Source organism: Suillus clintonianus, assembly GCF_016758775.1.
Source record: "Suillus clintonianus strain FC179 chromosome Unknown DEU56scaffold_53, whole genome shotgun sequence".
NCBI classification, from domain to species: domain Eukaryota; kingdom Fungi; phylum Basidiomycota; class Agaricomycetes; order Boletales; family Suillaceae; genus Suillus; species Suillus clintonianus.
Window position 1 is genome coordinate 22348 of NW_024539277.1, and position 27786 is coordinate 50133.

The window sequence follows — 27786 nt, forward strand, 5'->3', positions numbered from 1 at the left end:
TACAGACCCATAACACTACTGAACACAGACTATAAAATATTGACGAAAGCGTTAGCAATACAACTAGCCAAAATAGCCCCAAAATTAATACATACAGATCAATGTGGATTCATCCCCAATAGATCGATTTTTGACCCAATCCGTCTAGCAAAAATGATGATCGAATATGCCGATATAACAGAAGAAGACGGCGCACTGATCGCACTGGACCAAGAGAAAGCCTACGATAGAATCAGTCATGACTACCTGATAGAAACGCTACAAACCTTCAACCTCCCACCAATGTTCATCAACACTATCAAAGCCCTATACTCAAACGCCCACACGAAGGTAGCTATAAACGGCATATTAAGCGAAAAATTTCAAGTAACAAGAGGCGTTAGGCAAGGTGACCCACTTTCGTGCCTTCTCTTTGACCTTGCTATAGAACCCCTGGCGTGCACCCTAAGAAACTCTGAATTAATAAAAGGATATGACATCCCAGGAATAACGCACCGAATCAAAGTAAACCTCTACGCCGACGACACGACAATATACCTAAATAAAAATGATAAATACTCCGACCTAGAAAATATCCTGAACGAGTGGTGCCTCGCCTCAGGTGCTAAATTCAACATGGAGAAAACAGAAATAATACCAATTGGATCGAAAACTCACCGAGAACGCGTAATCATGACCAGAAAACTACACCCTGACGACACTCCCCTCGAAAACTCCATCAGAATCGCCCCCGATGGACACCTAATAAGATCCTTGGGCGCCTGGATAGGAAACAAGACAAATGACGCCACGCCGTGGGAACCAATCCTAGATAAGATCAGCGCAACACTAAATCACTGGAACAAAGGGCACCCATCCCTTGACGGAAAACGACTGATAGCACAAATGGTAGCAGGGGGCATGTCACAGTTCCTCACTAAAGCACAGGGCATGCCAAAGAATATAGAAACCACCCTAAATAAAATAATTAGAAAGTTTATTTGGAACAACGAAAAATCCTCACCTATTAGCCTGGAACAACTACAAAAACCAAGAGAAGAAGGAGGGATAAATCTGATAGACATTAGAGCAAGGAACGAAGCAATAGAGATGACATGGCTCCGCTCATACCTAGACCTCACAACTTCACGCCCAGCATGGGCTTTCATCATGGATATAATAATCAATAATCTTAAACCGACCGGAATAAATAACACACCGGAACTGAACTCCTTCCTACAATCGTGGGACCCACCAACGAGAGGAGCGAGAACAACGAACATACCAAAAGAAATAATAAATATGCTAAAAATAGCAAAAAAATACAATGTCAGTTTCGCTCCAATCAAACTCTCAAAAAATCTGAAAAAACAACTACCTGCGTGGTGCCATCTAGGAGCCCCGCCAAAGACCTATAATAAACAAAGAGATACATGCCTACAAAACAACCATAAGGCCCAAAAAATTAAACACCTGATCAAAATAAGCAAAAAAATCTCACCAAACAATAACGAGACAACCAATGACAATAAGAAACACTACCCCCGGAGGAACTGCGCCTGCAAATACTGTATAAAAGACAGAATGAAAGGCTGCGAAAACCCTCACAAATGCGCAACAATAGCAAAAGAGATCCTAAATAAAATAAATCCAAAACTAAACACCAAAATGAAACCAAAAAAAGACGGACTATCACTCACCCATAACAGGAAAGAAAAAAACCAACAAGCGCACGAAAGGAGAAGGGGCGAGATCATCTTTGACCCCACAATAACAACCTGATCTACACTCGCAGACTGCTTTAGAATCTTCACTGACCCTTCGAAACAATCGGATAGACCAGCCCACCGCCTACAAAACCCAGCGAGAGGACTAAACATGCTGGAGGATAGAATAACCATCTATACAGACAGATCGTGCCTCAATAATGGAAAACATAACGCGAAATCTGGAAGTGGAATATGGATATCAACCGGAAATGAACAAAATAAAAAAATTAGAATACCTGGCGAACAACAATCAAATCAGATCGCAGAGATAACGGCGGTCCTAATCGCACTACAACAAACGGAGCCCTATATCCCAATAACATTCATAACAGATTCTAGATATGTAATAGACGGACTCACCAAAAATATACACCACTGGGAAAACATAGGATGGATTGGTATCGCAAACAGCGAACACTTAAAGGCAACGATATATCATCTAAGAAAACGATCAGCTCAAACATCATTTATATGGACGAAAGGGCATAGCGGAGACCAGGGAAACGAACAGGCAGACCGACTGGCCTTAGAAGGCGTAAACAAGGAGGACGAAGACAGAGTGGACCTAACGATCCCCGATGAATGGAACCTACAAGGAGCAAAAATATCATCAATAACACAATCCCTCGCGTATAAAGGAATTAAAAAAACGAACAAACCAAAAAACCCACCGCGAAGAACGACGATATGTAACCTCGACCTCGCAAGATACGCAATCCAAGAACTCACGAAAGAACTAGAAAAAGACAGCGCAATCTGGTTAGGTTGCCGAAACAAAGACATACAGAAAAACATACGCCAATTCCTATACAAAGCGTTACATGGTGCCTACCGCATAGGAGAATACTGGTTGAACATACCAGCACACGAACACCGCGCTAGATGCGCAATGTGCCACGCGGAAATCGAATCCCTAGAACACATAATATTAGAGTGCCCTAACAACGCACAAAATATAATCTGGAAACTCACCAAAGACCTATGGCCAACAAAGTTCGGCGCCTGGCCACAAATCACACTAGGAACAATATTAGGAAGCGGCAACCTACACATTGGAAAACACTCACACAACAGACAAAACCCCGCCGATGATGAAAACGAAGATAATAGTATGAGAGATAAGAAGAAAGGCGCATCAAGACTCCTGAGAATCCTAATCTCAGAATCAGCTTACCTAATATGGGTCATTAGATGCGACAGCACCATCAACGAAAAAACATACACAAATGAAAACATAGTGAAACGTTGGACAAACAAAATAAATAGCAGAATACAACTAGATAGAATATCCGCAAAGAAAATCATAAGAACAAAAAAATTTAAAAAACTAATAACGCATACTTGGGAAAACGTCATCCAAACAAACCAAAACCCTCAAATCCAAAAAGACTGGGCTACCGCCCTCGAGGTTTTAGTGGGTATTAGACCACCCAGGCCCTCTACGATCGAGGCCCCTAGGCAGTAAAGAGTCCCACACACCCCGCCTATCGCGGAAGTGCATAAATGCATTTTTCCTCAGACCGGAGTTTCCCCGAAACCCCGCTATAGTGTGTATACGTAGAGCTAGACCTAGTCAGTTGCTACTAATACAAATCACTTGTCCAAAAAAAAAAAAGAAAATTGGTGTAGTTGTGTATGTTCGTCCGCCTGAACTCCTTATGCTCACATCCAATTTCTGTTTTTGGACATCCCAGACCTCAATGTACTCTAGTGTCCTGTAAATTTGGTCTGAGGCCAAATTAACGCTGCTAATTTGCAGACACCATCCACAAGGTCAAATTAACGTCTGTAAATCAGCGTAAATTTGCAACTGAGCTAATTAGCGCTAATTTACTTGTAAATGTGATGAATTTAACAGTTAATTAGGGTTAAAATGGTTCTACGGCCATGCATCCCAAGCTTTTGCATCGGGAAGTGCCTCTAACGACGACGATGCAACAAGGGACGACGTTGTTGATGCCTTGACGTGTGGATTAACGTTTCGGGGCGTCTCGTCCAGGAAATCTCGGAGATAGGGAGAGCATAACTCGATATGAGCATTTGCCCCCGCGAGCAAGAAGTGTGAGCCGTCAACCTTTTCAAAGTCGCTCGGCAGTCCTCGCTCGTCGTTCAGCCACTCAGCACCATCATCGGGAAACTTAGGATCACCGGCATCATTGGATGGATTGGAGTGGAAGGGTCTTGGCTGAGGTGGACGGCGTCCAGGGAGTGGGAGGTCCTCAGACATATCCATATCTGAAGCTGTACGTTTGCGGAAAATAGTGTCGTTCATGTCCCGCCATCGAACAAGCAATTTTTTGGCGGGATTCGCAATCTGCATAGTATGAGTGTGATTTGAGGTTGGTGTTCTCGGAAAGACCAGTTAGAAACACATACCTCAGGTTTATAACGATGCCACTGTCGAATTTTTATATGATCTTGAAGTGTCCCGAGATTCTGATTAGCACGGCGAGGAGAGTTCAACCATGTGATAGTGGACATAGTGCGTTCGTCTGCCATAGAAATTGGAACTGCGGAGAACAATTTGATTGCAATAATCTACATGGATATAGTCAGCGACAAAAAAAAGCAAGGAAAACATACTCACCGGAAGTACATCAGCGAGTTCGTCTCCTGATTTTAAGAGTGCTCGCCAGTAATCACGCGGGCTTTCATTCGAGCGCATCTTGCGGTTGAATGGATCTTCGGCACGGAAATAAGCCTTCAGCTGACTCTGAAGACGAGCGAGGGCTTCCGCTGGAGTTAGGTGTGCAAGTGCAGGGTTCCGACGTTGCATCTCGGCTTTTGGGTTGGTATATTCATCAGCGTCGTACACATTGCCATACTCGCGCTGCAAAATTTTTTGAATGCTGAGAGCAGCTCGCTTTGACATTTCGGGGGGAGGTTTTGATGCACATGTGATGTTGTCTTTGCTTCGATTGATCAGGATGGGGTCTATGGCGAGCGGAATGGCCTGTTTATACACTGGAGCATTACGAAACACTGTATAATTTTATGAGTAAGGTCCATGTGTGTAGCACGATGAAATCATACTTGGGTTAAGGACGAACGAGGCTATATAAACATCGTGCATCTGAGGAGTCTCGTTGATGAGTTCATCAAATCTGGCATTCGCGATTCGACGAACACTCCCGATGGTACTATTTCGAAGTCGAAACTCATTCTTGCGGAAGTCTTCTTCATGTTGAGCTAAGATGCCAAGAAATACAAAGTAAACTTGGTCGGGTGTGACGTGTGCACCCTCGAGGCATCTCGTGCCTTTGGCCCACGGCCCAATAACAGCAAGAAGCTTGGAGAGCTCGAGTTCGAAGTTCAATTTTGCACCTCCCGGGACGAAAATATCATTAAGAGACTAAAGAATGAGATTATCATCATGTCAAGCAAACAGCTGCAGACTTACTGCTATGTCAATACCAAGATCAGTATCTTCAACGACAGCCTGAAATGCTGGTAATCCACGTTGGATAGATAGTGCTGCCCAGTAAATAGTGCCGAAGCGAGTGTCACCAATGGCTTCCAGCCCACGAGAGATTCCAAGATCAGCTCGTTTCTGATCATAATGCTCCATTGTGTAGCTTGAGCGACTCATATGTGCCAATATTGTTCGGACCTGTTGAATGACCTAGATAGTAGAGCAAGTGGAAACTGTAAGCTTACGAGAGCCTCGTAACGAGACGAAAATGATGCCCACTCACATCCTCAAACTCAGGCAACAAGCAGATATCCTTCACGGCCAAGTTAAGAAGATGACATGCATCTTGAAGGTTGATAATGTGTGGGTAACGCTCGCAAAGTAGCCTCCGAGCCTTCTTCGTGTTTCCGGTATTATCTGATGTTGCTGCGCAGAAGTTCCATGGGCCCACGTTCTTGATTACACGTTCAAGTGCCTCGACAATGTAATTTGCCGAGTGTGATAGACGAGAACCGTCATCCAATGCCATGCAAAAGCATCGCCGATCTGCGGTCGTGACATGGATAGAGTAGAAAGACTTCGGATGTCTGATTTTGCCTCCATCGAATGTGATTGTCAAGTTCCGTGATGCGCCAAGGTATTGTTCAATAGCGATGGTGATTTTAGCAGCCTCGTCGACTATCAGATGTGAGGTAATAGTCGAAGAGCTGGGAGAAATGAAGTTTGGGTTTAGAACGGCCATCAGCTCCTTCCACTCTTCGGAATCAACAACTGTTGGTGGAACTCCACAACAGACAAGGTACTTCATGATCGCGTATTCACCATTCTCCTTCAAGATCTTCCTCCCTTCTCCAATGTATGCTTTGACTGGCAGCTTCCCACCCTTTGAGCCTGATTTGAGTCGCTTCCCACCATCATCAGCGGTGGTAGTGTGGCTCTCATCATCTTCCAATGAGATATGTGCGGGAGGACCAATCGCGTTCTTCCCGAGCTCGCTAATTGCTCTTTTCCGCAGGTCAGAATCAAGCCAGCCACATTTTGACAAGTGGTCCAGGATCCGTTCTTTGTTTCGTGGTGTTGCCCATGTGGTGTTGCATCCCTTGCTAGCAATGCAACGAAAAATTTGCTTCACTCCAGTAGGTGGTTTTGTGGTTGCTGTTGGACTTGGTGGCCTTTGCTGACCCTTCTGCAGCACATAGCATCGCATCGAGCCTTCGAGAAGCAGAGGGTGAGTCTTTGCACCACCCTTCCGGGTGTCTTTGGGGTCTGACAAGTCCACATAGCGAGGATCCTCGTGATTAGCAAGCACCTTGCTATCCAGCTTCGCAGGCTTTTTGGAGTTCGAACCACTGGGGTAATCTACGACAGAATCTGCTGGCTGAGGCAACTATGTTTCGTTATGAATGTCAGTGTGTTCGATCCGCTTCTATTTCGTAATCACTTACTGAGACCTTCGCAGACATGTACGCATGCTCGGCAGCTGTGACGAGATCATCCACCCATTTGTGAAGTAATACAACCTCATTCGAATGCTTGTGTTCCTCAAGATATGCCTTCAGCACATCAACAACACCCTCGAGACCTGCGCCTCGCTCTTTGAATATGATTGGCCCGTTATTGCGCTGACCCAGTCGAATTTCGAATTCACGATTTAGGGCACCAATCTCGCCCATGTCTGAAATGTCTTCATCGTCGGCAACGTAAAAGTCAAAGCCATATGCTGTGGCTGAAGAATGGACCAATGGTATATCATCTGGGAGATTTTTGAGGTAAAGCGCGAGTAGGTTAAGTTTGTCGTGTCTTTCCGAGTCAGCCTCCATGAGTATTGGCAGGTGTTTGATGAGTTGGCTTGCCTCAACGAGTCAAAAATTGTGCAATATTGCTATATTCTCATTCTGGCAGGCGACTCAACCAGATCCGCTGTATCATAAAACATCTCGAGCAAATTAACCCAAATTAACAGTATGTTTTGGGCCTCGCAAATTAACACAGTAGATTAGCGCTAATTAGCATTGCTAATTAGCACCTGTAAATTAGCATGCACCACATTTACAGGACACTACTGCTGGCGAGCGGGTCCTGGGATTGGACAGCGCGGATATGGAACTTGGAGACTGGCAAACTTGTGGCCGGTCCATTCAAGAGCGTTGGTTGGGTGACCGCAGTTCGATTCTCAACGGATTCGATGAAGCTCGTAATCATGTTCCCCAAAATTTAACATGATTACGAGCTTCATCGAATCCGTTGAGAATCGAACTGCGGTCACCCAACCAACGCTCTTGAATGGACCGGCCACAAGTTTGCCAGTCTCCAAGTTCCATATCCGCGCTGTCCAATCCCAGGACCCGCTCGCCAGCAGCTTGCTGTCCGCCGATATATCAATGCATCTGTTTTCACTTGAGTGGCCTTCGAATGTTTTCACAATCCCTCTCTCAACCTCACAGGCTTTCAGCTCCCCACGAGCATAACCTCCACCACCAGTGACAGCCCATCGACCATCACTTGATACCGCCACTGCCTTTACCTCTTCCTCGCAAATATTTTGCTCTTTCTCAATCTCCTTACCCGCCTTCAGATCCCATCGCCGAGCGGTCTTGTCCCAAGATCCGCTGATCATTTGCTGGCCGTCTGGAAAATAGGATATGGATTGAACCCTCTCTATGTGACCCTTCAAAGTCATTGTTGGTTTGAGAATCGATTTCGTGACGGCTGCCTTTGTTGACGTGGAAGCCATAGCTGCGTCTCCACGAGTGAAACTGTCAAGTGGGGGGAAGGTGTTCTTTGGATGCGTTTGAAGCACTTTGTGGTGAGCTCTCGTGTGCTGTGGGCCCGATATTGGTCGTTTTGAATGTTACCAAGAGGCAAGCAATGATAGAGGGAATGATTCTAAAACGTGAGCACAGCTGTCGTCCTTATCCGCTATTTCTCAAATATCCTTGCTTTTGACTCATAGCCTCTCACAGCCATGACCGAGGTTCCTGTGTTAGAGCGTCAATCTCGTTTTCTATTTCCCACCCGCCAGCGTTGCAACGTTGTTGGCCAAAAATGTTTGATATGCTGTAGTATCAACACCTTTATCATCGCAGATTCGCTTTGGACGCGAGCGTACTACTCGAGGCAGCTCAACAATTGAAATTCTGTTCAGTTCATGTGACTTCTCGCAGAGGCGAGGCGTAAATTTCTCGACATAAGGTACTCATCTTAACCAATCCATCTTAGCCAATCAGGCGCAGGATGACCCTCATACCATGGAATAGAACGTCTTCTGATGCGTCTCCAAAGTAGTGCTGCTGTGGTCCGGTCCCGAACCATGGTTCGAACCGAACTTTGGTTCGGTTCTTGTGTGGTTCGGTCCATGGTCCAGGTGTCAGCCAGAACCGGACCATAGTACGGTTCTCGGTTCTGCATTGGCTGAACGGTTCTATGTTGGTTCGGACACGTCCCGAACCGTCCCGAACCCCGAACCGATTTTATTTTCGAACTTCAGAGATTTACGGTTGACTATGGTTTTTCAGGTTCCGAAAACGGAAATGCATACACATGGGACATTCACGCCATCATCAAAGAAGCTGGCCTTGAAGATCTACTGTCCACTGTGGACGCGATTCAACACTAATATTCGGTTTATAGATCATCTCACGAGTCACCTGCATTATCAATGGAGATTAGATGGTCGACCATCCTGACCACGCAGCGGCTCTCACCAACCTTGCATGGGCCCGCCTTCAAGGCTACATTCAAAACGATCTGCAAGACATTGATACCACCACTTCCCTCTTCCGCGAAGCCCTTGCATTGCGTCCGAGTTGGCTCTGCCGCCATCAGCGAACATATTGGTACTGTAGGCGTTGAGTACGTCCACTTTTCTTGTCGCTGCGGCCACAATACGTTGATATTGAACCTCGTCCTTTGCGCAGCGTCCACAATGTTCATTCATGGATTGCACATGTTTCGATTCATTTCGATTCAGTTCGTTTCGTTTCAATTCAATTCGTTTCAATTCAATTCAGATTGGTGCGTGTTTCAATTCGTTTCAATTCGTTTCATGTGTTTTTGGGTGTGTGATGATGCTGATGCTGACCTCAACTACCATAGACGCCGTTTTTAACTCCCGCAACACCTACTGCTCCTGATACTCATACTACCGCTCCAGGTGCAACAACCGCGCAGCCACGGCCCCTCCCATTGCGGACTCGTTTGGTCCTTTGTCTCCGTTGCGTCTGTATTCGTCATGCCGCCAACTCCAGCACCAGCAACATTATGGCTCGTTCTTCCCAGCACCACCGTTTCCACCGTCTCCACGCCAAACACTGCCAACTTCCACCCCCAGCCATTTGCAACAGCCCCCAACAACAATGAGGCTACCAATGCCAATGTCAAAACCGGTGTGGGTGGCACGAACGTGAACGCGCTAGGAACAAGGCTGGGCAAGAAGGTACCCGCGGGTAAACCTCATACGGGTGTGGGTATGGGTTTTTGCCGGGTACGGGTGCGGGTATGGGCTCTGGTACCCGGGGGTTTACCCGTGCGGATCCCTAAACTGTACGTGGAGTGTTTGTGAACCTGCTCAGTGGTTATTAATGTTGCGCTGCGACTGAATCGGACTGGACATCTTGGCTTATGGCATCGACGAGGAGCGCGGCAGGCCTACTGTAAGTGCGCTTTTGATTTGACCAGTCAGCGTTGACATCTTATTGTAGGGCGCTGCTGCAATTGGAATATCTCGTAAAGACCTATGGAGAAGATTCCATCTCAATGATCGTCGATGAAGGAGGTAAGATAGCTCATTGACTTAGTTGCACGCGAACTCTAAAGTCCACTGCGGTTGCTGAGAAAGGGTACTCGGACGTTCGCGTGGACGTTCTCACACCTGGAGGACACTCGAGCAGACCCCCCAAACATACTGTAAGGATACCTTTGTACACACAATGAGATGCCTCATAGTACGCAGGGCATTGGTATCCTCGCCAGCGTTGTCACCGAGCTGGAGGCGAGCCCTCTCAGCACCTGACCACAGGCTCTCACCACGAATAGTCCGTAACCACGCCCGCATTGGAATTTTTTTGGGTTCGGTTCGAGTTCAAACCCCAGAAAAACTGAACCTGACCGTTCCGAACCGTTCGCAAGGGTCTGGTTCTGGGTTCGACGATTTTGCAGAACCGGACCATGGTTCGGTTCTTGGTTCTCGTCCTCGACCCTCTGAACCGGACTGAACCGGACCACGGCAGCACTACTCCAAAGAGGAACTCGACGTTTTACGGATTCGGAGGCTAATACGGGAGGAAGGCTAATACGGTCTTGTTGCCAGTTCTCAAGGCAACTGCAGTGCACGCAAAACCGAACCAGAACCACACGTCCATCCCCATATATTGCTCGCAAAAGATTCTTACACACCCATATCAACATTAGCACAAGCAATGATTCATACACAATGATACATTCGTCAATGCTCCTCGCAGAACTCGTAGTGGTTCGAGAATGGCTTCATGAAACCGCCCCATAACTGCAACATCCAGGAATCACCACAGGATACTGGAAGTTCACAAAAAATAATATTGTGCAGGCTCTACGCACAGGCTCAGGAATCAGAGACAGTCTGGTGAAAGAGCTAGATCCTGAGGCTATGAACAGAGGTGATGGTCGATCTTTAGCAGCTGCTGACGGCGTGAGCCAAATAACAGCTTGTCGAACTTGAAGCACTGCCGGCAACGCGATCCTTTAAAGGGATATGAGAAAAGCCTAGCACAAGCCTATTCATTTGTCCGTGCTGGTAGATTGGATGAGGTAGTCCAATTATGCAGGAAAGCACATCAGTCATGGAGAGCTGCGAGTATCCGTGGTTCGCTACTGGTAAGTCAAGCTCCACGTATCATCTGTGTATCTCTAATTTTCCAACAGTTAACGATAAACGAGATGACGCTGAGGATGTCGAAGGATGGCAGGGAAACTCATGAAAATTGTGGAAATCAACATGTGCAAGAGCAGTCCTGAATGTGCGCCATTCAACCGTTTGTGTACCATCTTCTTAACACGTCCTTCAAGCCCCACCTCCTCGATCCAGAGAGAATTCTCTATGCAGCTCTTGTGCCCTGCCCGCAAACATTCAGCGTCCTGAAGTCTGCATGTCGGACATGGGAAAACCACCTATGGGCGCAGATCAGTATTATATGCTAGGAGAAACACTCCGCAGACATGATTAAACTAGTTGGTTCCTTCTAGGACGGAGGCCTGGCAATATCAGAAAATATGCCTTCGCCACCATCTCAAGAGGAAGATGCAGTTGAGGAAGAAGAGTGGGAAACAACATCTACGTTAGAAACACTGGGTAGCATTCACGTGGAGGACAGGTACGGTGTACATACACGTCTATTTCCCGTGTGCTGACAGTTAGTCAGTCCCACCGCAGACCACGCATTCTACGTCTCTCAGCTGGTGATCATCGATCATCGATCATCCCCGATCGGACAAGTTCCTTGCTAGAAACCCTCGCAACTGGATGTGTAGGGGACTTATCGACCAGGCTTACGATGAAGTCGTAAAAGTACTCACTTCAGATTGAACGATGCCGGATGAGACAGGAGATTGACGTTCCCGCGAGCTAACTCGGCAGATATACATCCCTGAGCTAGTGCTGCGGCTGCATGTCATGCTCTACGCATCTCGAGAGCATATTCCAGAGTGAGTATAACTTCGGATGCAGTACCTGCAGGTCTAACACATCTTATCCAAGAATTTAAAGCGCACATTGGAGCTTGCCAACATTATTTCTGATTCAAGGTACAAACTGTATGATGATTTCTTACATATTGATGGCCGGTTGTGGCTCGTCCCCTTCTATGTAACAAGGATGATATGTAGCATGTAGGATGAAGCATGATCTCTCTGCATCATGTATCATGGAAAGTCTTAGTAACCGCAGAGAGCGATATTATCAAAGAAAGAGTTACGCCCCAGCCCATCCCATAAAGCCCGCTGTAAACAGCCAGCTTATTTGTATGTTCGACAAAGCAATGTATATTTATTCAACGGAACGATGCTTGCAGTACTAGTACACAATGCAAAAACAAAAGTATCGTGCGGACGTGATGTGAGTAACTGAGATCCAGGTGGGACAACGGGGGAATGAAAGCAATCAAGATAACAAAAAATACAATAGTATGACGAATCAATCAAACTAGACACCTATGTGGACAAAAACGATTTGCTGTTCTAGCGGAATCTTCTTGCGCAACGATTTCACAGCCTCGTGCAACGCTACCGCAGCGCGTGTGCAGTCCAATCTCCCTGAGCCATCAATCAGGTTGCGGTAAAAAACAGACACAACCTGTCGTGCAACATCATCGTCAACAGACCACATGGAACCTATGACACTGCGAAATCCGGATATTTGCATTGCCGCGGCGAGATGGATCGATTCGTCGGGACTCTTCTCATCGCCCACGGTAGTGTGGCAGGCTGATAAGAACGCAAATTCTGGATTCTGCCAGTTGGACCGGATGATGTCCTTGATCATCAACGGCCCATCGCGCATCGCAAAGGAGGAGTCGAACGGTTGTGTTCGATTCGGCATTCCATGGCAGGCGAGATGGAGCCACTGGTTATGGTTTAGGGCATCGAGCGCACCCTGCACTGTCGCGAGACTGTCTCGGAGTGACGTGAAGGATGACACGATGGGTGCGAGACACTGAGCTATGGCGGCTAACTCAGGAGCAACATATTTGAGTTCCTTCCCTTTGTCCGGATTCGCTTGACCAATTGCAACAAAATGTTGTGTTGACGCATATCGAGAAACGCGTTCTCTTGCACGAACCAGTGTCGTCAAAGTGGGGGTATAAGAGGAGATGTAAATCTGAGACAAGTTGTCTCTCTTCCTCTCGTAGGGTCCTGCTGCATGTAGAGGAAGCAGAGTGAATTCAGCTGTGGGACACCACCAGATACGTGAGCCAGGGTGAACATTAGACACCCTAAGGGCTTGGACCACGGGGTCAACGGCGTGATGCCAGAGCTTGCGGAGGATGCCCACAAGCTTGAGTTGATGATCGGAACAACCAAATTGCTCTGCGATAGACTGAAACTCGGAGGACAACTCGGAGACTTCGGTACGCGTGATATCAAGTGGAACGTGGACAGGATCTTGGCTGCTTAGGACAACCAAGGCGTCGCAGCTGTACTCACTAGCATTGACAATGATGACCGGACCCTCTGCAGCGGCTTTCTGGAGGTCAGAAAACAGTGGGGGCAGGAGAAACCGAGAAAAGTCAGGCTGCATGCGGATGCGGGAGACAACATCATTCCATTGCATGGTCAGTTGTCGTATTTGTGGGGACTCTTCTGTAGACTGATGGAACGCGCTACGAAGGCCCAAGCTCAGCTGTTTGAACTCTTTCTCCAAGGCTGCGCCGGTGTCACCGGACAGGGAAAGTTCATCGAGTGGTGAGCGCAAGCGTGCCAGTTGGGTCCAGAATACTGCACGGCCTTGCTCCACCATTTCCACAGCAGTTTTTAGCGCGCCATGACGGACGCTGCACGAGAAAGCGTCCATGGCAAGCGAAGCTATGGCCACCTTGACAACATCAAAATGGCGCGGAGAAGACGACAACATGGTAACATGCTGATCTAGGAATTTCAATGCAGTTCGATAGGCAAGCAATGCAGACTCATGGTTCATCTCCTCGGCAGAGGTGGCCCATGACTTGGCAGCAGTAAGATCCCCGCGAGAGACGGCATGAGATAGGTAGGAGAGTTGCACATACAGCCTAAATGCTTCGTCTAGGTCAAACAGGGTACCCCGCTCCTTGAATCTGTTTTGAAGGCAGGCAGCAAGATTGTTGAGTGACATTGATCGATCACAATGACCAGGGGGATAAAGGAGTAGTGCAGCCCGATGGAGCTCGATGGCCTCATCAAGGTCAGACGGGACACCCCGCTGCTCGAATCTGTTTTGAAGGCTGATGGCAAGATTGTTGAGTGACATTGATCGATCACAATGACCAGGGGGATAAAGGAGTAGTGCAGCCCGATGGAGCTCGATGGCCTCATCAAGGTCAGACGGGACACCCCGCTGCTCGAATCTGTCATCAAGGCTGATGGCAAGATTGTTGAGAGACGTTGATCGATTAGCATGACCGGGGGGACGAAGGAGTAGTGCAGCCCGATGGAGCTCGATGGCCTCATCAAGGTCAGACGGGACACCCCGCTGCTCGAATCTGTTTTGAAGGCTGATGGCAAGATTGTTGAGTGACATTGATCGATCAGAATGACCGGGGGGACGAAGGAGTAGTGCAGCCCTTAGGAGCTCGATGGCCTCATCAAGGTCAGACGGGACACTCCGCTGCTCGAATCTGTTTTGAAGGCTGATGGCAAGATTGTTGAGTGACATTGATCGATCAGAATGACCGGGGGGACAAAGGAGTAGTGCAGCCCGATGGAGCTCAATGGCCTCATCGAGGTCAGATGGAATGCCCCGCTGCTCGAATCTGTTTTGAAGGCAGGCGGCAAGATTGTTGAGAGACGTTGATCGATCACAATGACCAGGGGGATGAAGGAGTAGTGCAGCCCGATGGAGCTCGATGGCCTCATCAAGGTCAGACGGGACACCCCGCTGCTCGAATCTGTTTTGAAGGCAGGCGGCAAGATTGTTGAGAGACGTTGATCGATCACAATGACCAGGGGGATGAAGGAGTAGTGCAGCCCTTAGGAGCTCGATGGCCTCATCAAGGTCAGACGGGACACCCCGCTGCTCGAATCTGTCATCAAGGCTGATGGCAAGATTGTTGAGAGACGTTGATCGATCACAATGACCGGGGGGACGAAGGAGTAGTGCAGCCCGATGGAGCTCGATGGCCTCATCAAGGTCAGACGGGACACTCCGCTGCTCGAATCTGTTTTGAAGGCAGGCGGCAAGATTGTTGAGAGACGTTGATCGATCACAATGACCAGGGGGATGAAGGAGTAGTGCAGCCCGATGGAGCTCGATGGCCTCATCAAGGTCAGACGGGACACCCCGCTCCTTGAATCTGTTTTGAAGGCAGAGGGCAAGATTGTTGAGAGACGTTGATCGAAGTGAATGACCGGGGGGACAGCTTTGCAAGGCCTCTCGACACTTTTCCACCCCGTCCACCATGCTACCGTAATCAAGTTACACGATGATTGTCAAGAACACAGAGAGGATGAAGCCGACGAGCGCAATTGGGCGAAGACGACTCTGTGCCTTTCATGAGCACAAAATCCAGGTAGATATGCCCGAATTGGAATGTGCACGCACATAAAAATTACTGAAATGGTAAAAAACCTGTAGAGGAAATGATATGGTGAGCGCTGTAGTGTAGGGTACGGTTGAAAAATCGACACGACTTTTCAACAGCGGTTTATAAATAGACCACCTCGGGCCATTTATCAACAGGTGTTTTAAACACTTTTCAACAATTAGTTATTAACTAGTTGAAAACGATTTATCAACAGCGTGAATAAAGGTTTCACAGTGAAAAATTGTGAAAAATGAGAAATTCCAGTTGGTCGCCCTCTTTTTCGACACTGGCACATTGTCCTGGGCCGCTCGAACATTCTGCGAGCCGACGACAGGTACCGTAGAGATCAAATCACGCAATAAAGGAGAGCCAAGGTGAATATCTTCGTCCACCTGCAAAAAATCGTCCTCCGGCATCTCATCATCTTCGCGACGGTCTACGACGTCATCTTCGACATCATCCGGCAAGTCCTCCGAGTCCTCGCTGTCGTGTCCAGTGTCCACGTCAGGTGTGACATTGTCAGTAGCTGGCTTGACTCCTGTGGCAACAGCGCGAAGGAGGTCTTTGTCGATATCGCGGAACTTGACTGTGGGGCGGTAGGGTTCCTTGCGTGGTCTCGAGTTTTCAACCTATAGTACAGTGTTATGTAAATTTTCGATGCAGCATATACTAACTATTACGCACCTTTGTACCATACCACTGGCCAATCTGAATCATATCGACGAGTGTTTGAGCATTTTGGTTGCCACGTATCGCTGAGTTGAGCCACGTCAGCTTTGAGCCTGTTCGCTCGTCAGGCATTGAGTTGATCAGTACTGAGAAAATTTTGACGGCGAGAGCCTACAGAACAGCGAGTGAGTTAGTGTGACAGCGAGAATCAAGAAGCAAACACTTACAGCAAGAACACGAGCATGGGGATGAGGTAGAAGCATGTTCCACCATACGAGAGTGTTTCCATCTTGAAGGGGGGCATTGAATGGCCACTCGCTGTGAAAATAAGCCTCGAGTTGACGTCTGAACTCATCAACAACACCAGCTGCTCCAATCTCGTGCACAAGCAGTGAGATTGGGTCTTTGAGTTCGTGTACTTCATCGTGTTCTACCATTGCGCGCAGCATAGGTTTGAGAAATTCTTTCACGCGATGGTAAGCACGTGGATGAGGCATCGGACGCTCAGCACTTGCAGACGTGTTTGGTATCTGTGCTGGTATACGGATGGTTGGGGCTGCCAATGCTGATTTCATGATGTTGTCTGAGAGAGGATAACCTACGAAATGACATCAGTGAGGACACGTAAGGAATCAAAAGCAACATACGTGGATCAAGCACAAAAGCAACGAAATAAACATCGTTACCGAAAAATTCCTTCCACCGGCTGTTGAAGATGGCAGTAATGCGTCGTGCGAGGGAAACTGGTATCCCTGTCTGATCTTCACCCTTTGCGAATAATTCTTCCAGCGTTGCAGCAATTGCGAGCCAAAAAACGAAGACATCTGAAGTGTTCGCATGGGATGCCTCCAGCGACCACAGCGAGCGGATGAATGGTCCCACGAGTGTGACATAAGTACCGAGATCCTGCTCCAACGTCTGGAATGCACGACGGTTTAGAAACATGTCCTTCACTTTACGGTTCTGGACTCTACTGAATCAGTACCATGTGAGATTGTGTTTCAAAGAACTTGCCTTGAATTTGACGACCTTCTTCTCTACAAGATTTCGTATATTTGGGAGACACGGTTTAGAAACATGTCCTTCACTTTACGGTTCTGGACTCTACTGAATCAGTACCATGTGAGATTGTGTTTCAAAGAACTTGCCTTGAATTTGACGACCTTCTTCTCTACAAGATTTCGTATATTTGGGAGACACTGCTCGAGTGACACCGCAGCTGACCAGTGAGTTCCAAACCTTGTTTTGCCAATTTTTTGAAGGGCCTTCACAGTCTCGTCGTTGTCATCAACCCGACGCTCCTTCCGAAGATGTGCTGCGGAGATCGTGGACTTGCTGAAATGCTTGATAATGGGTTTGAGTAGTGATAGCATCTAGCATGATTCGTGAATTGTGAATCGAGGACAATCAAAGTTCAAATAAGATTTTACATACCTGTTCGAACTCTGGCAATAGGGTGACGTTCTTGATGGTATTATGCAAATGATGACAAGCATCACATAAGTCTAATATTGTCGGGATTGTATTAACGACTTCACGTCGAGCATTTTTGGTAACTGCTGTGCTATCTGAGCAGATAGCAGCCCACTTGTCCTCTCCGACCTCATAGATAGTCTGTTGAAGAATTGGATCATTAGTTCAAGCAACAGTGTATATACTAGAATAGAAGATACTGGCCTCGAGCATCTTTTCTTTCACCCATGCAGCTGTGTGACTGGCAGTAGAGTCCTCGTGGCCATCTAAGAAGTGTGTTGTCCGGTCTGGTGTAGTCGCGTGCACAGTATAGAGGGACTGTGGTTTTCGTGTGCTTGTGCCATCAAATGTAAGTGTTAGGTTGGTTTGCTTCTTCAACTCCTTGAGCTGCTGTTGGCGAACGAAGACGGCCTCTTTTGGTATGTAATTGTCGGTGAATGTATTACAGGACGTGGCATGATAATGTGGGTTCAGATGAACCATCAATTCTTTCCATTCATCAGAATCGATGACGGTCGGAACAAACCCGCGCACACAGATGAGACGCATGATGATATGATCAGCCTTCGTCTGGAAAATTTGACGTTCCTCCTCTCGCTTCTTTCGCCCCGCATCACGATATGGTGCAACATTCAGCGCCACCTGGTTTTTAGGCCGTTTTGCTGGTGGCTCATCCATATGGGGCTGTACCTCGACTGATGGTGCCGTGTTGCATTGGTCATCGAGTTCAACAAGTTGTGCCCCGAGTGATGTGTCCTTCGAAGCAGTGATAGCTTCGTTCCGAAGATGTACAGGAAGCTTCTTGCAGGTTGCAGAGTGCTTCAGGACACGACTCTCCTGTGGCGAGCCTTTTCGTGAATGGTCACATGAAATGCACTTCCAGGAAACTTTTGGTTTGCCATCTTCGGACATGATGGCTGTCTTGATTACAAGTTTTTGCATTAGGGTGTGGACAGGACGGCCCCTCGAGCTCGCAGTTGATTCAACAGTCTGGGAATTATCGAACACAGTCGAGGATGTCGAAAGCTTTCTGCCAGCGCTAAATTAATTTCAAATCACGATAAATGACATCATGCAACGTACTGTGGAGTCTAACAATGTCTGCTGTTGCTGTTTTGTACCGGCTGTGCTCTTCGGTGGGAGCTGTGAAAAAATATCAGGTGACGGCATTCATTTCGGTCGAATAATGCTGTACCTCGGTGTTATGTTGGCTGTATATCTCTTGTACTCCAATACCAATGTCAACTGCCCATTTCTTAATGACATTGTCTGTAGGGTATTTGACATGGAAATTGTTGAGTACATCAACAACTGCACAAATAGGTGCTCCTCGCTCCTCGATCATTATGATCCCAGATCCTGTTGTGCGAGTTTTCCATCCAAAAATCTGTTTGAATTGTTCGTTCAATGCCCCTATTTCGCTTCCGGTGCGATCTAGCAGCTCATCGTCGATCGTGAATTTCAAGAATGTGAGGTATTTTGACGTAAAAGCAGTGCCAACAGGCAAGGCAGTTGGCAGATTTTGTAACAGTGTCCGCAAGTATTCAAGCACACCCCGAAACTCGGTAAGGGTAAGAGATTCAGGTGCAGGGAATAACATAGTGCGTCACAAATAAGCTTGGCGGTGGGAGGGGGGTCCGGTTGCATTTTTCTGAGCCTCAGAAGTTCATTCAGAATATTCCCACACACCTAGATTTTTTCACAATATTCAACAGGCCTCAGGACGTGACGACTTTTCAACAGTGTTATTAACAGTTATTAACAGTAATATTCAACAGCTGTTGAAAAAAAGTGACTTTTCAACCGTACCCTACTGTAGTGCAAACACCTTGGATCGAGCGTATTCCTTGGCAGCGCTTTTTCGACCTTCCCACGGTCTTTCAGACTGGGTTTCTTGGTCTGCGCTGACCTCAGTATCTCCAAGACGTCCCTCCTGAAAGAACGTCCCGCCCATTTCCTCAAACATCCAGCCACATTCCTCTCGAGGTAAGTGGCCCTCCTCTTCTGTGAACTGAAGAACACCTTTGTCCTCTGTAGCGCTTACTCCGCACCCCACGAGTCCACGGGCGGAATATGTAACGAGGTCGTGGTATGTTCTGTTGCGCGAGGTTTGAGAGGAATGTTGGGGAGGTTTTGGAGGAATGTTTTTTAAGGGGGTTAGAGGAATGTCGGGCGTAGTTTTGGAGGTTTTGGAGGACTGTCACGCGAGGTTTGTGAGCGACGACCTGCTCTCAACTGCATCTTCGCTGATAGTGGTGTCCATGACAACCCCAACAGCATCTTGAACTCGTCCTTTAGGTGTCGTTTATATGTAGACACAATAATACTTTGTTCTGCTCATGTCTTGATGAAAAATTTCACACATATCAGTCCGAGTAACGTGCTCGATGTACTTACACCTCGCCTAGGCTTCAACAGTGGGGTGTGCAATGAAACTCGAACGCTATGAGAACTGTTGAACCGGCACGGGTGCTCTGAAACTTTCAATACCTACTGAGATAAGTTCTTCTGCCCCGCCTTGACCGAACCGCCCCAAATCATAACCCGATTGTAATACGGTTAGCACAGCCATATATATATATTGGGTCCACCGCCGTAACCAATAGTAAACACACGGAAAATCCGTTTATTCAATGGAGGCTTGGCACTGGGGAGATTCGAACCACAGACGCAATAGATGGGCAGCTTCGAATTTGCCATATGCATGGCAAGGGAGGCCTGACTAGGCTCGTGACCAGCCTGGCTTACCAATACCACAGACAAGTCGAGTGGCGAAGCCAGGCTGGTCGATCTCGGAGAAATTTGGCAGGAGGAGCGAGGAGTTTGAAATTTAGTAGGTGCCGGTCGTGCCGGCGGTGCTCGATCGTATGTAGCACAACTTATGCGTCTACCATACGCTCGTTCAGACTATATGCTATGTTAAGTTTCAAACATGAGTTCCATACAACCTTTATCGCTCGCTGCTCGAGATGCGATTGAAGATCTCCCGACGGACTTTACGAGTGCGCTTTCAACGACACAACACCAGCAAGTTCTCGAGGCCTTCTCGCGACTCGATTTCATTTCCCAAGGATCACAACATCCGAAGTTGTTTCAACTCAGATGTCTCGTATCGTTCCTTTCTGGAAGACACGTCGTACTTCGAGCTGCAACAGGCTCCGGCAAGACCCTCGCAATGATTCTCCCGTTACTTCTTTCTCCGGACAAGACAGCCATCACAATCACACCTTTGAAACTGCTGCAGCGTGATCACGTATGGCGAATATACAATTTTATTGCCGTCAAAATATCAAATTTGTCCTTGTGAATCATAGGTTCAGGAGTTTGAGCAGTACAGTATTCCTTCGATCGCTGTTACGACAACGGTCGTAGTCGGACTGGGATGGGTAAGCGAAGGACGACGGTCCTAAGCTATCTTATCGTGTATCGGTTTGAACGTCAATATACCTGGTAGCCTAAGCCATCAGGTTGTGACAGAATGGAAGGGGAGGTAAGCTTCTAAGGCGAGAGCCGAAGAAGGGTTTCGTGTTCGACGGTTAAGTCTAGATGAGAGATCGGTATTGACTCAAAGACAAACAGTCTAAGAGAAAAGAGGTATCGACTCAAGGATAGCGATCCAAGAGTATAGTGGGTTCGTGATCAGACTCAAGAGAATATACAAGTCAAGGTAAAACCCAGTAGAATCAAGTTAAGGAATAATAGTACAAAGGGATCGGTTATATATAGGGAATGACTACAGTGTTCAGGGCAGGTCTGGTAATCGTACAAGGGTCAGGAAAGATATATCGGGTAGGCATGAGTAGGCAGGAGTCCATGCGGTCAGGGATAGGGTTCTGTGGGAACATCAAGGGAAAAGGAAGTGTCTAGCTTCTGTCACAGAAGGTCCGGGTCGGCAGGGATCAGGAAGTGCATCAAGCATCATGGTGAATCGTGAAGGGGTGAAGGTGTGACATTATGACGGGGTGAAGAGGTGAAGGGTCAGAAAAAGATAGGGGTGCCATGTTACTGTAACAATCGCGATTAATCATGATACTCCGTCTGACAAGAATCTTTGGAATGTATGTGCAGTCATTGTCCTACTAGATGACTTTAATGTGATTTTCTCCTGCAGCGCGTGTACACAGGAGCTTTCCGTAACCTCATTGTTACACCTGAACAATTTTTTCCTGAAGGTGGACATATTCCACGTCTCGCGCTGATGTCAAAGGACCAGAATTTTATCAAATGGATTGGTTTCTTTTTCATTGACGAAGCACATTTTATTGTTACAGCTGGAGAGCCCAAGCCAGGCGAGAAGCTTGCATTCCGCACAGCACATGGCAAGCTTGCCGAAGTACTGCTGCAATTCCCAGTCGATGTTCTCGTCACCCTCTTCTCGGCAACTCTACCTCACGAAATGCTCCAGCGGATCATCAAATCTCTGAATCTTCCGAGGGATCAGACAGATACTTTCATGCTTACCACCAACCGCCCCAATGTCAGTGATGCAGTGATTCCCATGGTCGATTCCATCAAAAATTTCAGCAACCTCGATTTTCTTGTGTCCGAGCCGTTTCATCCACCAATGTCCTATCCTCCGAAGTCCCTCATATTCATAGATCACAAACTCAGTACTGCGGCTGTCGCAAGATATCTCAACACTCGCTTACCCGAGGCAGTTCGACGTGTATTCAAGTTTCGGCACCTCCATTCCAGCATGTCCGTGGAACACAACGAAATGGTGTTCGACGAGTTCCGAAAGCCAGATGGGCTTGTTCAGGGCATAGTTGCAACTTCGGGAGCGTCCGCTGTGACTGTTCCTGGACAACATTTAATTTAGTTGATAGCTAACTTTGTGCTCACCTCGTTCCAGGGAATCAATGTCCGCGACATACGGCTCGTGGTCCAATTCGGTATCACTATCGATGTCTCTGAGCATGAACAGCGGGCTGGACGAGGCGGATGGGACCGGGGGCCTTGTCATGTCTTGATGATCGTGGAAAAGTGGGCATACAAGAGCACCAACGACACTCAAGTCTTGCACAAAGGGAAACCTACGGCAAAAGAGCGACGTACCGATCCAGCTATGCTCGACTTTGTGAACACTTCTACGTGCCGTCGACAATTCCTAGCTGAATATAATGGTGACACGACAGCCGAAGGTAAGAGAGATTATTCACTGAGCTGAGCATTGACACTGGTAGCGCAGCTTTCGAATACAACAGCGCATTTTGTTGCGACCAGCATCTTGACACGACCACGAACATCAACTACTTTCTGCCTGGACAAACGTTACCATTGATCGCTCTGCAAGTTAGACTCGATTCGGAAACAAAAAGTGTTCATCTACAAGCCCAGCCCAAGAAGACACACAAAAAATACCGTCCAACAAAGCAGCGCCCACCATTGGAAGAACTGCTCCAAGCCTGGCGGAAGAATGCCCTCTCCAATGACGACATCACTCAAGGCTGGCTAGATGAATGGGTTCTTTCCGATCTGAGTATAAGCAAGCTCGCACGAGAAGAAGAGGCTGCTTTTGAATCAACTGCTGACGTGGTCTCGTTTCTGGAGGAGAGCAGCGAATGGGCAGATTCCTATGGCGAGCAGGTTCACAGTGTCATTGATGGTTACAACAGGTCCCTCCCAAAGAAGCCCACACGAGCAGGTAAAAGACCTCTCACCTCCAATCAGATGCCGTTCGAGCTGGAGTCGGAGAACAACACAACACTAGTCAACTCATACAACCCCACATCGTCTCCGCAGTCCAGTCGATGTGCAACACCGGATCTCGATCTTCCTCTTTCTGCTGCTGTTCGACATCCACGTTCTGAATCTGTTTTCAAGTCACCAAACCCGCAGCCAAAGAAAAGGGCATTTAAGTTGATAGGCATGGATGGTTCTAGAATATTAGAATGGGACTGCTAAATATTGTACGCTACTCATGCACCTCAACTGCATTTCGAATCATCAAAGCCTTGATGTCATCCTCTTCCTCTGGAAATGCTGCACTGTTATTTACCCATGCTGTGTAGCCCTTCGTGAATGTGTCAAATCCTTTTGATCTCAAGTGTGCACTCCCATCAAGGAGGAGATCCTTCACACGTCTATTGGCCATACGACCAGGTGTGTAGACATGCAAGTTTTTCTCCTTCGCTTTTGACATGACTTTTTAATGGACATTGAGCTGTTAGGTGTCGTGTGTGTAGTCCCGCCCCACAAACTTCCCATGGCCTTGGCAAACTGACGTCTGAGTGGACGATATATAGGGATGTTCGGTGCCAAGTCTCCGAGCTGTTCCCAAGTGCTGTGCAGTCCCTTCGCTGCAAACCAATTCTAAACAGACCTGTTGTCAGTATAGATCATACTCTGAGTCTGTTAGTTAAGTTATACCTTTTGAAAGTTGATGTTTTGCTTGCAATTTTTGTCGACACCCACAGCATGACCATCACGACCGGAGATGTTAATGAGCATGTTGTCATGCATGACATTTCTAGATAAAAGGATCTGTGAGAGCTGCACTTCGAGAAAAAGGAATACAACTTACACAAACTTGGAAGTCCAGTTTTTCTTGAGGTTCTGGATGAAGTGAAGTAACTCCGTTGTGTAATTTTTGCAGCCAGCCCCAGCAAATATCATTGTGAGAGTACAGAGGAAAATTTCAACTCGGCCAAAATCACCTGACGAGATGGCGAGATCGAGCTCGTAGAAGATGAGGAGGTCACAGTTGAGGAGGATGATGTTGCGAAGAATACCGTCTTCACTCTCTGGGTCAACTCCCGAGATTTGACGGGGGGCACTTGATGAAACATAGGTGTGATAGATGTTGGTTGCGAGGGACTTCATTTCCCCGAATGTTGGCTTGGCTTCGGCGAGAGCCGTAAGACATGTCTTTGAAACTGTCTCCCAATAGAGGAGTGTGTTCCCTACGAGTACTTGCGTGGCGAAGGAAACAAGAGTGCGATAATCAGGATGTTCAGCACCCAGTCTGACCCTTCCCAGCAATGAGATGTAGTACTGCATGCCTCCAGTGTCTTCTATCGAACCACGATGCATATGCAGAATACGCAGATAAGATTGAGTTGGACGTGGAAGAAGCCAGGTGCAAGTTGGAAGTTCTCCATACGATTTATCGAGCTGATGTCGTCTGAATGCAAAAGCTGGGCACTGTGAACTCGGGAGTTTGTTGATTGATCATTGATACAAGGAATTGCTTGGGTATCAAGATCATGTGGGCCAAATCCGAGCTGCTCTAGGTATGCATTCCGTGCAACTTTAATGTTGCCGTCAGTGGTGGACTCGTCATTTGTTGTGGTTCTCAACACATACTCTTGAGTCTTTGATTGCGGAGGTGGTGGTCGGTAGGAGTGATATTTGAATGCTGGAGAACTCGCGAGATATTCAAAACCAGGATGATTGTCGATTAAAATTTTAATGATGTCAAGGACCATATGTTCGGACATATCACACATTTGCGAACGTGTAGGCCGGACGTCCTCGACGAATGTAATCAGGTTGCATTTAGCACGGTTTTCTAGTATAGGTCGAAGCTCTATGTCTCGCATTGTTGTGTTACGAAGGGGGTAGATAATAGTTGTGGTGCCCGATTGGACTTTGGGTGGAGCTAAGGGACGTTGTTCAACGTGAATCGAAGTGGATACTTGGATGTTATCCCATCCGATCATATGCGGTCCACGAGATACTAGACGTGCACGCTGAATCTGGCCGTCAGTCATGGTGGCATGAGCATTGTGTAATGTGTCGTAGGCAGGAGAAAGTCCACAGTGTGCGAGCAAATCGATGGTTTTGCGCGATGAACCACCACTGAATAAGCATAATCCGTGGATCATCTGGAAGGCGAGATTGTTTTGGGAGCGAATGTTCGCAATCTGGGACTCGATCACAGTACAGCACTATTCATTCTTTTATCAACTTTGTTCAAAAATGAAATTTAAACACTTACTGTCTCAGCACTCTGATGTTTGTTCTCCTTGGCAGCTCGCACTGTCTGCATAGCTGACAGAAGGACATGGCGTAGCAATGGAGTGGTTTCTCGTAATGGCTCTGTCAAAAATGTGTCGAGGTTAATCGAGAGGAGTAGTTCGGGGGTGATGTCTTTCGATGACATATGAAAAATATGTTTAGCGGCCTCCATCTCAGTGTCAACCTCATCAATAACCATTGCGATAGCAAGGGGTCGCAAACTGACACGGAGGTGCTTGCTTGCTCGCTCGTCGGTGCCCAACACATTAAGAAATTGCACAAGTGCATTGCTCCGAAAAAAACCTTCCCTCCAAGTTGCCATGGAGGGTCTTTGCGAGATTGAGTGCAGCATGAGGTCCATGACCGTCATCCGCAATCCATGAAGTATCTTGAGGACAGCGAGAATTTTTCCTTCCTCGTCCAGGCTGGAAGGATTGACCATCCAAGCCAAATGTTCAGGCCGCATCATGGGTGGGTATAGTGCATGAAAAGGTATCATTTGATTGTCCTATTTAACATTTAGTACTGCTCCTAGATGCACTATAATCAGTTAGAGGCATACAATGCTTTGTACGATGCGAATGAAGGAACTTTGTGTGGTCAGCGCTGTCCAAATACAATGACTACCCAAAGCGGCACAACCGGCATCTGCCAAATTTCAAACTCCTCACTTTGCCTGCCAAATCACTCCAAGATCGACCAGTCTGACTACATCAAACACTTAACAATATCAAAGACGTAGTCCAGACTAAACAAGGAGAATAACAGGCCTTCGAAGAGAGCAAAGAAGAACTCTACCCAGCTGCAGGAAGGTCCCAAAAGCGCTGAGTTTGTAGAGTCTTCTGATGAAGAGGAAGAGGGGCATGAGTAGTGTTGCCGCAAGTTCGGCTTAATGCCGGCTTTAGCCGTAGCCGGACCTGTAAATAACCGAGCTAGCACGTGACTTCGGTTTATATAATCTACGGTCCGACTCGACTCGATAAACTGTAGTTCAGTCAATTTAAGGGGTTAAAGCCAGTTTAAAATTCAAATATATTTTTAAATTGAAGTTAAAAATAAATTAGAAATAAATTTAGACTAATCAAAAATTAAGTACGTGAAGCCGAAAAGGGAAGGCATCTTGTCAACTCCCCAACACACTGATCAGTCTGATCTACAATCAAATTAGCGCTGATGTCTCCCCAAGATGAGGTGAGTGGTTTACTTGTTAGTGTTCTAAGACTGAATAAATCAGCAAATGTGCAGCGCTTCTCGCCCACGAAAACTGCATGAGGAAGGTGTGGCTAAGAAACACCGCACATCGGGGCGAAGAGCTGGAAGGAGAATGCCGTGGAGATTGAGGTGGCGGCGTTGGATGATGAAGATATTTGGTCGCGGAAGGCGGGAGTAGGGGGATGCGCTGGGATTGCGTGCGTAGGCATCACACTGCCTAGAGATGTGTCACTGACCCATTGTCCAAAGTATGAAATGGTGACGGTAGCAGATCCATGGCAATTTGTATAAGCGGTGGTTGAGAAGGTCATTGTTGGGCTGCTTGTGACTGATCCTAGCGTAAATGAACTAGCACTTTTCATTCTGGGACAGCGAGCTCGTCAATCGAGCTACTTTCAGGACCCGCATCCAGAATCTAATCACTGACCTGCAAAAGGATGGCCCAAACAATCACCTACTGTCTCTATCTCTTGAATGTGTCGCCCGTGCGCGTTGGTGAGTCAGGTAAGTGATGTCGTCACGCATGATGGAAACGCGCACCTGTCCCCGTCCTTTCTCGCTGAGAACTTCAGCATCAGATTGATTTCGCCACCTGCAGTGTGAATGGCATATGGGATGGCACCGATGACTTACGAGCCACAGCAACCGGACTCGGTGTGGGGATACCTACCATGTTGCCCAGCCAGTCCGAAGCCAAGTCGACAATCTCGCCATCCAAAAAGTCACCAGCAACTCATCGTACCAGAATCTAGCCTCTTCCGGAGTTCACGCAATTTTGAGGCATCCCAGCGCCTGTTGTTAGGTCTCTCAGAGACGAGTGGAATCGTTGTGTAGTACATCGTCGGGGGGCAAAACTCTGTGAAAGCCAGTCAGAAAGTGAGCCTAAGACAAGACCATGATATGAACGAGAGCCTCGCGATAGTCATAGGGGGCACTCACAGGGTATCCAATAATGGGGATATAGTGCCAACAGACACTCTCTGGTACGGGCGGGGTGGTGCCCGAGACGGAATCCCCAACAACTTGGCTTCACCTGAGGAGAAGGGCGATCCTCGAGCTCAACATA

General features: G+C 47.4%; 11 protein-coding genes across 11 annotated transcripts; 6 read left to right on the top strand and 5 right to left on the bottom strand.

The window, feature by feature from the left end:
* Nucleotides 1–1281: 1281 nt before the first annotated feature.
* DEU56DRAFT_739775 (uncharacterized protein) lies at nt 1282–1761 on the top strand (the record flags this gene model as incomplete). Its single annotated transcript, XM_041348765.1, has 1 exon — nt 1282–1761. The coding sequence occupies one exon, from the start codon at nt 1282–1284 to the stop codon at nt 1759–1761; it is 480 nt and encodes a 159-aa protein (XP_041206707.1).
* Nucleotides 1762–4226: 2465 nt separating this feature from the next.
* On the bottom strand, nt 4227–6484 carry DEU56DRAFT_953211 (uncharacterized protein; the record flags this gene model as incomplete). The annotated part of the gene is made up of 6 exons (XM_041359185.1): nt 4227–4286; nt 4336–4730; nt 4782–5100; nt 5149–5370; nt 5642–6291; nt 6343–6484. Coding segments are annotated over 6 exons (1788 nt in total), but the record flags the coding sequence as incomplete, so codon positions are not given.
* A 160-nt stretch (nt 6485–6644) lies between these two features.
* On the bottom strand, nt 6645–6959 carry DEU56DRAFT_697280 (uncharacterized protein; the record flags this gene model as incomplete). Its single annotated transcript, XM_041347250.1, has 1 exon — nt 6645–6959. A coding segment is annotated over one exon (315 nt), but the record flags the coding sequence as incomplete, so codon positions are not given.
* A 2432-nt stretch (nt 6960–9391) lies between these two features.
* DEU56DRAFT_981792 (uncharacterized protein) lies at nt 9392–10171 on the top strand (the record flags this gene model as incomplete). The annotated part of the gene is made up of 4 exons (XM_041359861.1): nt 9392–9702; nt 9861–9934; nt 9998–10065; nt 10112–10171. The coding sequence occupies 4 exons, from the start codon at nt 9392–9394 to the stop codon at nt 10169–10171; spliced, it is 513 nt and encodes a 170-aa protein (XP_041206710.1).
* A 222-nt stretch (nt 10172–10393) lies between these two features.
* Nucleotides 10394–10855, top strand: DEU56DRAFT_813137 (uncharacterized protein; the record flags this gene model as incomplete). The annotated part of the gene is made up of 2 exons (XM_041353646.1): nt 10394–10423; nt 10679–10855. A coding segment is annotated over one exon (177 nt), but the record flags the coding sequence as incomplete, so codon positions are not given.
* Nucleotides 10856–10890: 35 nt separating this feature from the next.
* DEU56DRAFT_449562 (uncharacterized protein) lies at nt 10891–11304 on the top strand (the record flags this gene model as incomplete). The annotated part of the gene is made up of 2 exons (XM_041346270.1): nt 10891–11010; nt 11059–11304. Coding segments are annotated over 2 exons (213 nt in total), but the record flags the coding sequence as incomplete, so codon positions are not given.
* A 102-nt stretch (nt 11305–11406) lies between these two features.
* DEU56DRAFT_981794 (uncharacterized protein) lies at nt 11407–11749 on the top strand (the record flags this gene model as incomplete). Its single annotated transcript, XM_041359862.1, has 2 exons — nt 11407–11507; nt 11556–11749. 2 exons carry the CDS (start codon nt 11407–11409, stop codon nt 11638–11640), a joined length of 186 nt encoding a protein of 61 aa, XP_041206713.1. The 3' UTR covers nt 11641–11749.
* A 401-nt stretch (nt 11750–12150) lies between these two features.
* Nucleotides 12151–15472, bottom strand: DEU56DRAFT_449566 (CHAT domain-containing protein). Its single transcript, XM_041346271.1, has one exon. The coding sequence runs from the start codon at nt 15281–15283 to the stop codon at nt 12335–12337; it is 2949 nt and encodes a 982-aa protein (XP_041206714.1). The 5' UTR covers nt 15284–15472; the 3' UTR covers nt 12151–12334.
* Nucleotides 15473–15592: 120 nt separating this feature from the next.
* DEU56DRAFT_889467 (uncharacterized protein) lies at nt 15593–17021 on the bottom strand (the record flags this gene model as incomplete). The annotated part of the gene is made up of 4 exons (XM_041356266.1): nt 15593–16036; nt 16092–16247; nt 16304–16674; nt 16724–17021. The coding sequence occupies 4 exons, from the start codon at nt 17019–17021 to the stop codon at nt 15593–15595; spliced, it is 1269 nt and encodes a 422-aa protein (XP_041206715.1).
* Nucleotides 17022–21469: 4448 nt separating this feature from the next.
* On the top strand, nt 21470–23453 carry DEU56DRAFT_757455 (P-loop containing nucleoside triphosphate hydrolase protein; the record flags this gene model as incomplete). The annotated part of the gene is made up of 5 exons (XM_041350131.1): nt 21470–21493; nt 21596–21607; nt 21661–22344; nt 22402–22690; nt 22738–23453. 5 exons carry the CDS (start codon nt 21470–21472, stop codon nt 23451–23453), a joined length of 1725 nt encoding a protein of 574 aa, XP_041206716.1.
* Nucleotides 23454–23463: 10 nt separating this feature from the next.
* Nucleotides 23464–25977, bottom strand: DEU56DRAFT_914320 (uncharacterized protein; the record flags this gene model as incomplete). The annotated part of the gene is made up of 6 exons (XM_041357614.1): nt 23464–23693; nt 23750–23861; nt 23919–24018; nt 24073–24542; nt 24593–25438; nt 25489–25977. 6 exons carry the CDS (start codon nt 25975–25977, stop codon nt 23464–23466), a joined length of 2247 nt encoding a protein of 748 aa, XP_041206717.1.
* Nucleotides 25978–27786: the final 1809 nt, after the last annotated feature.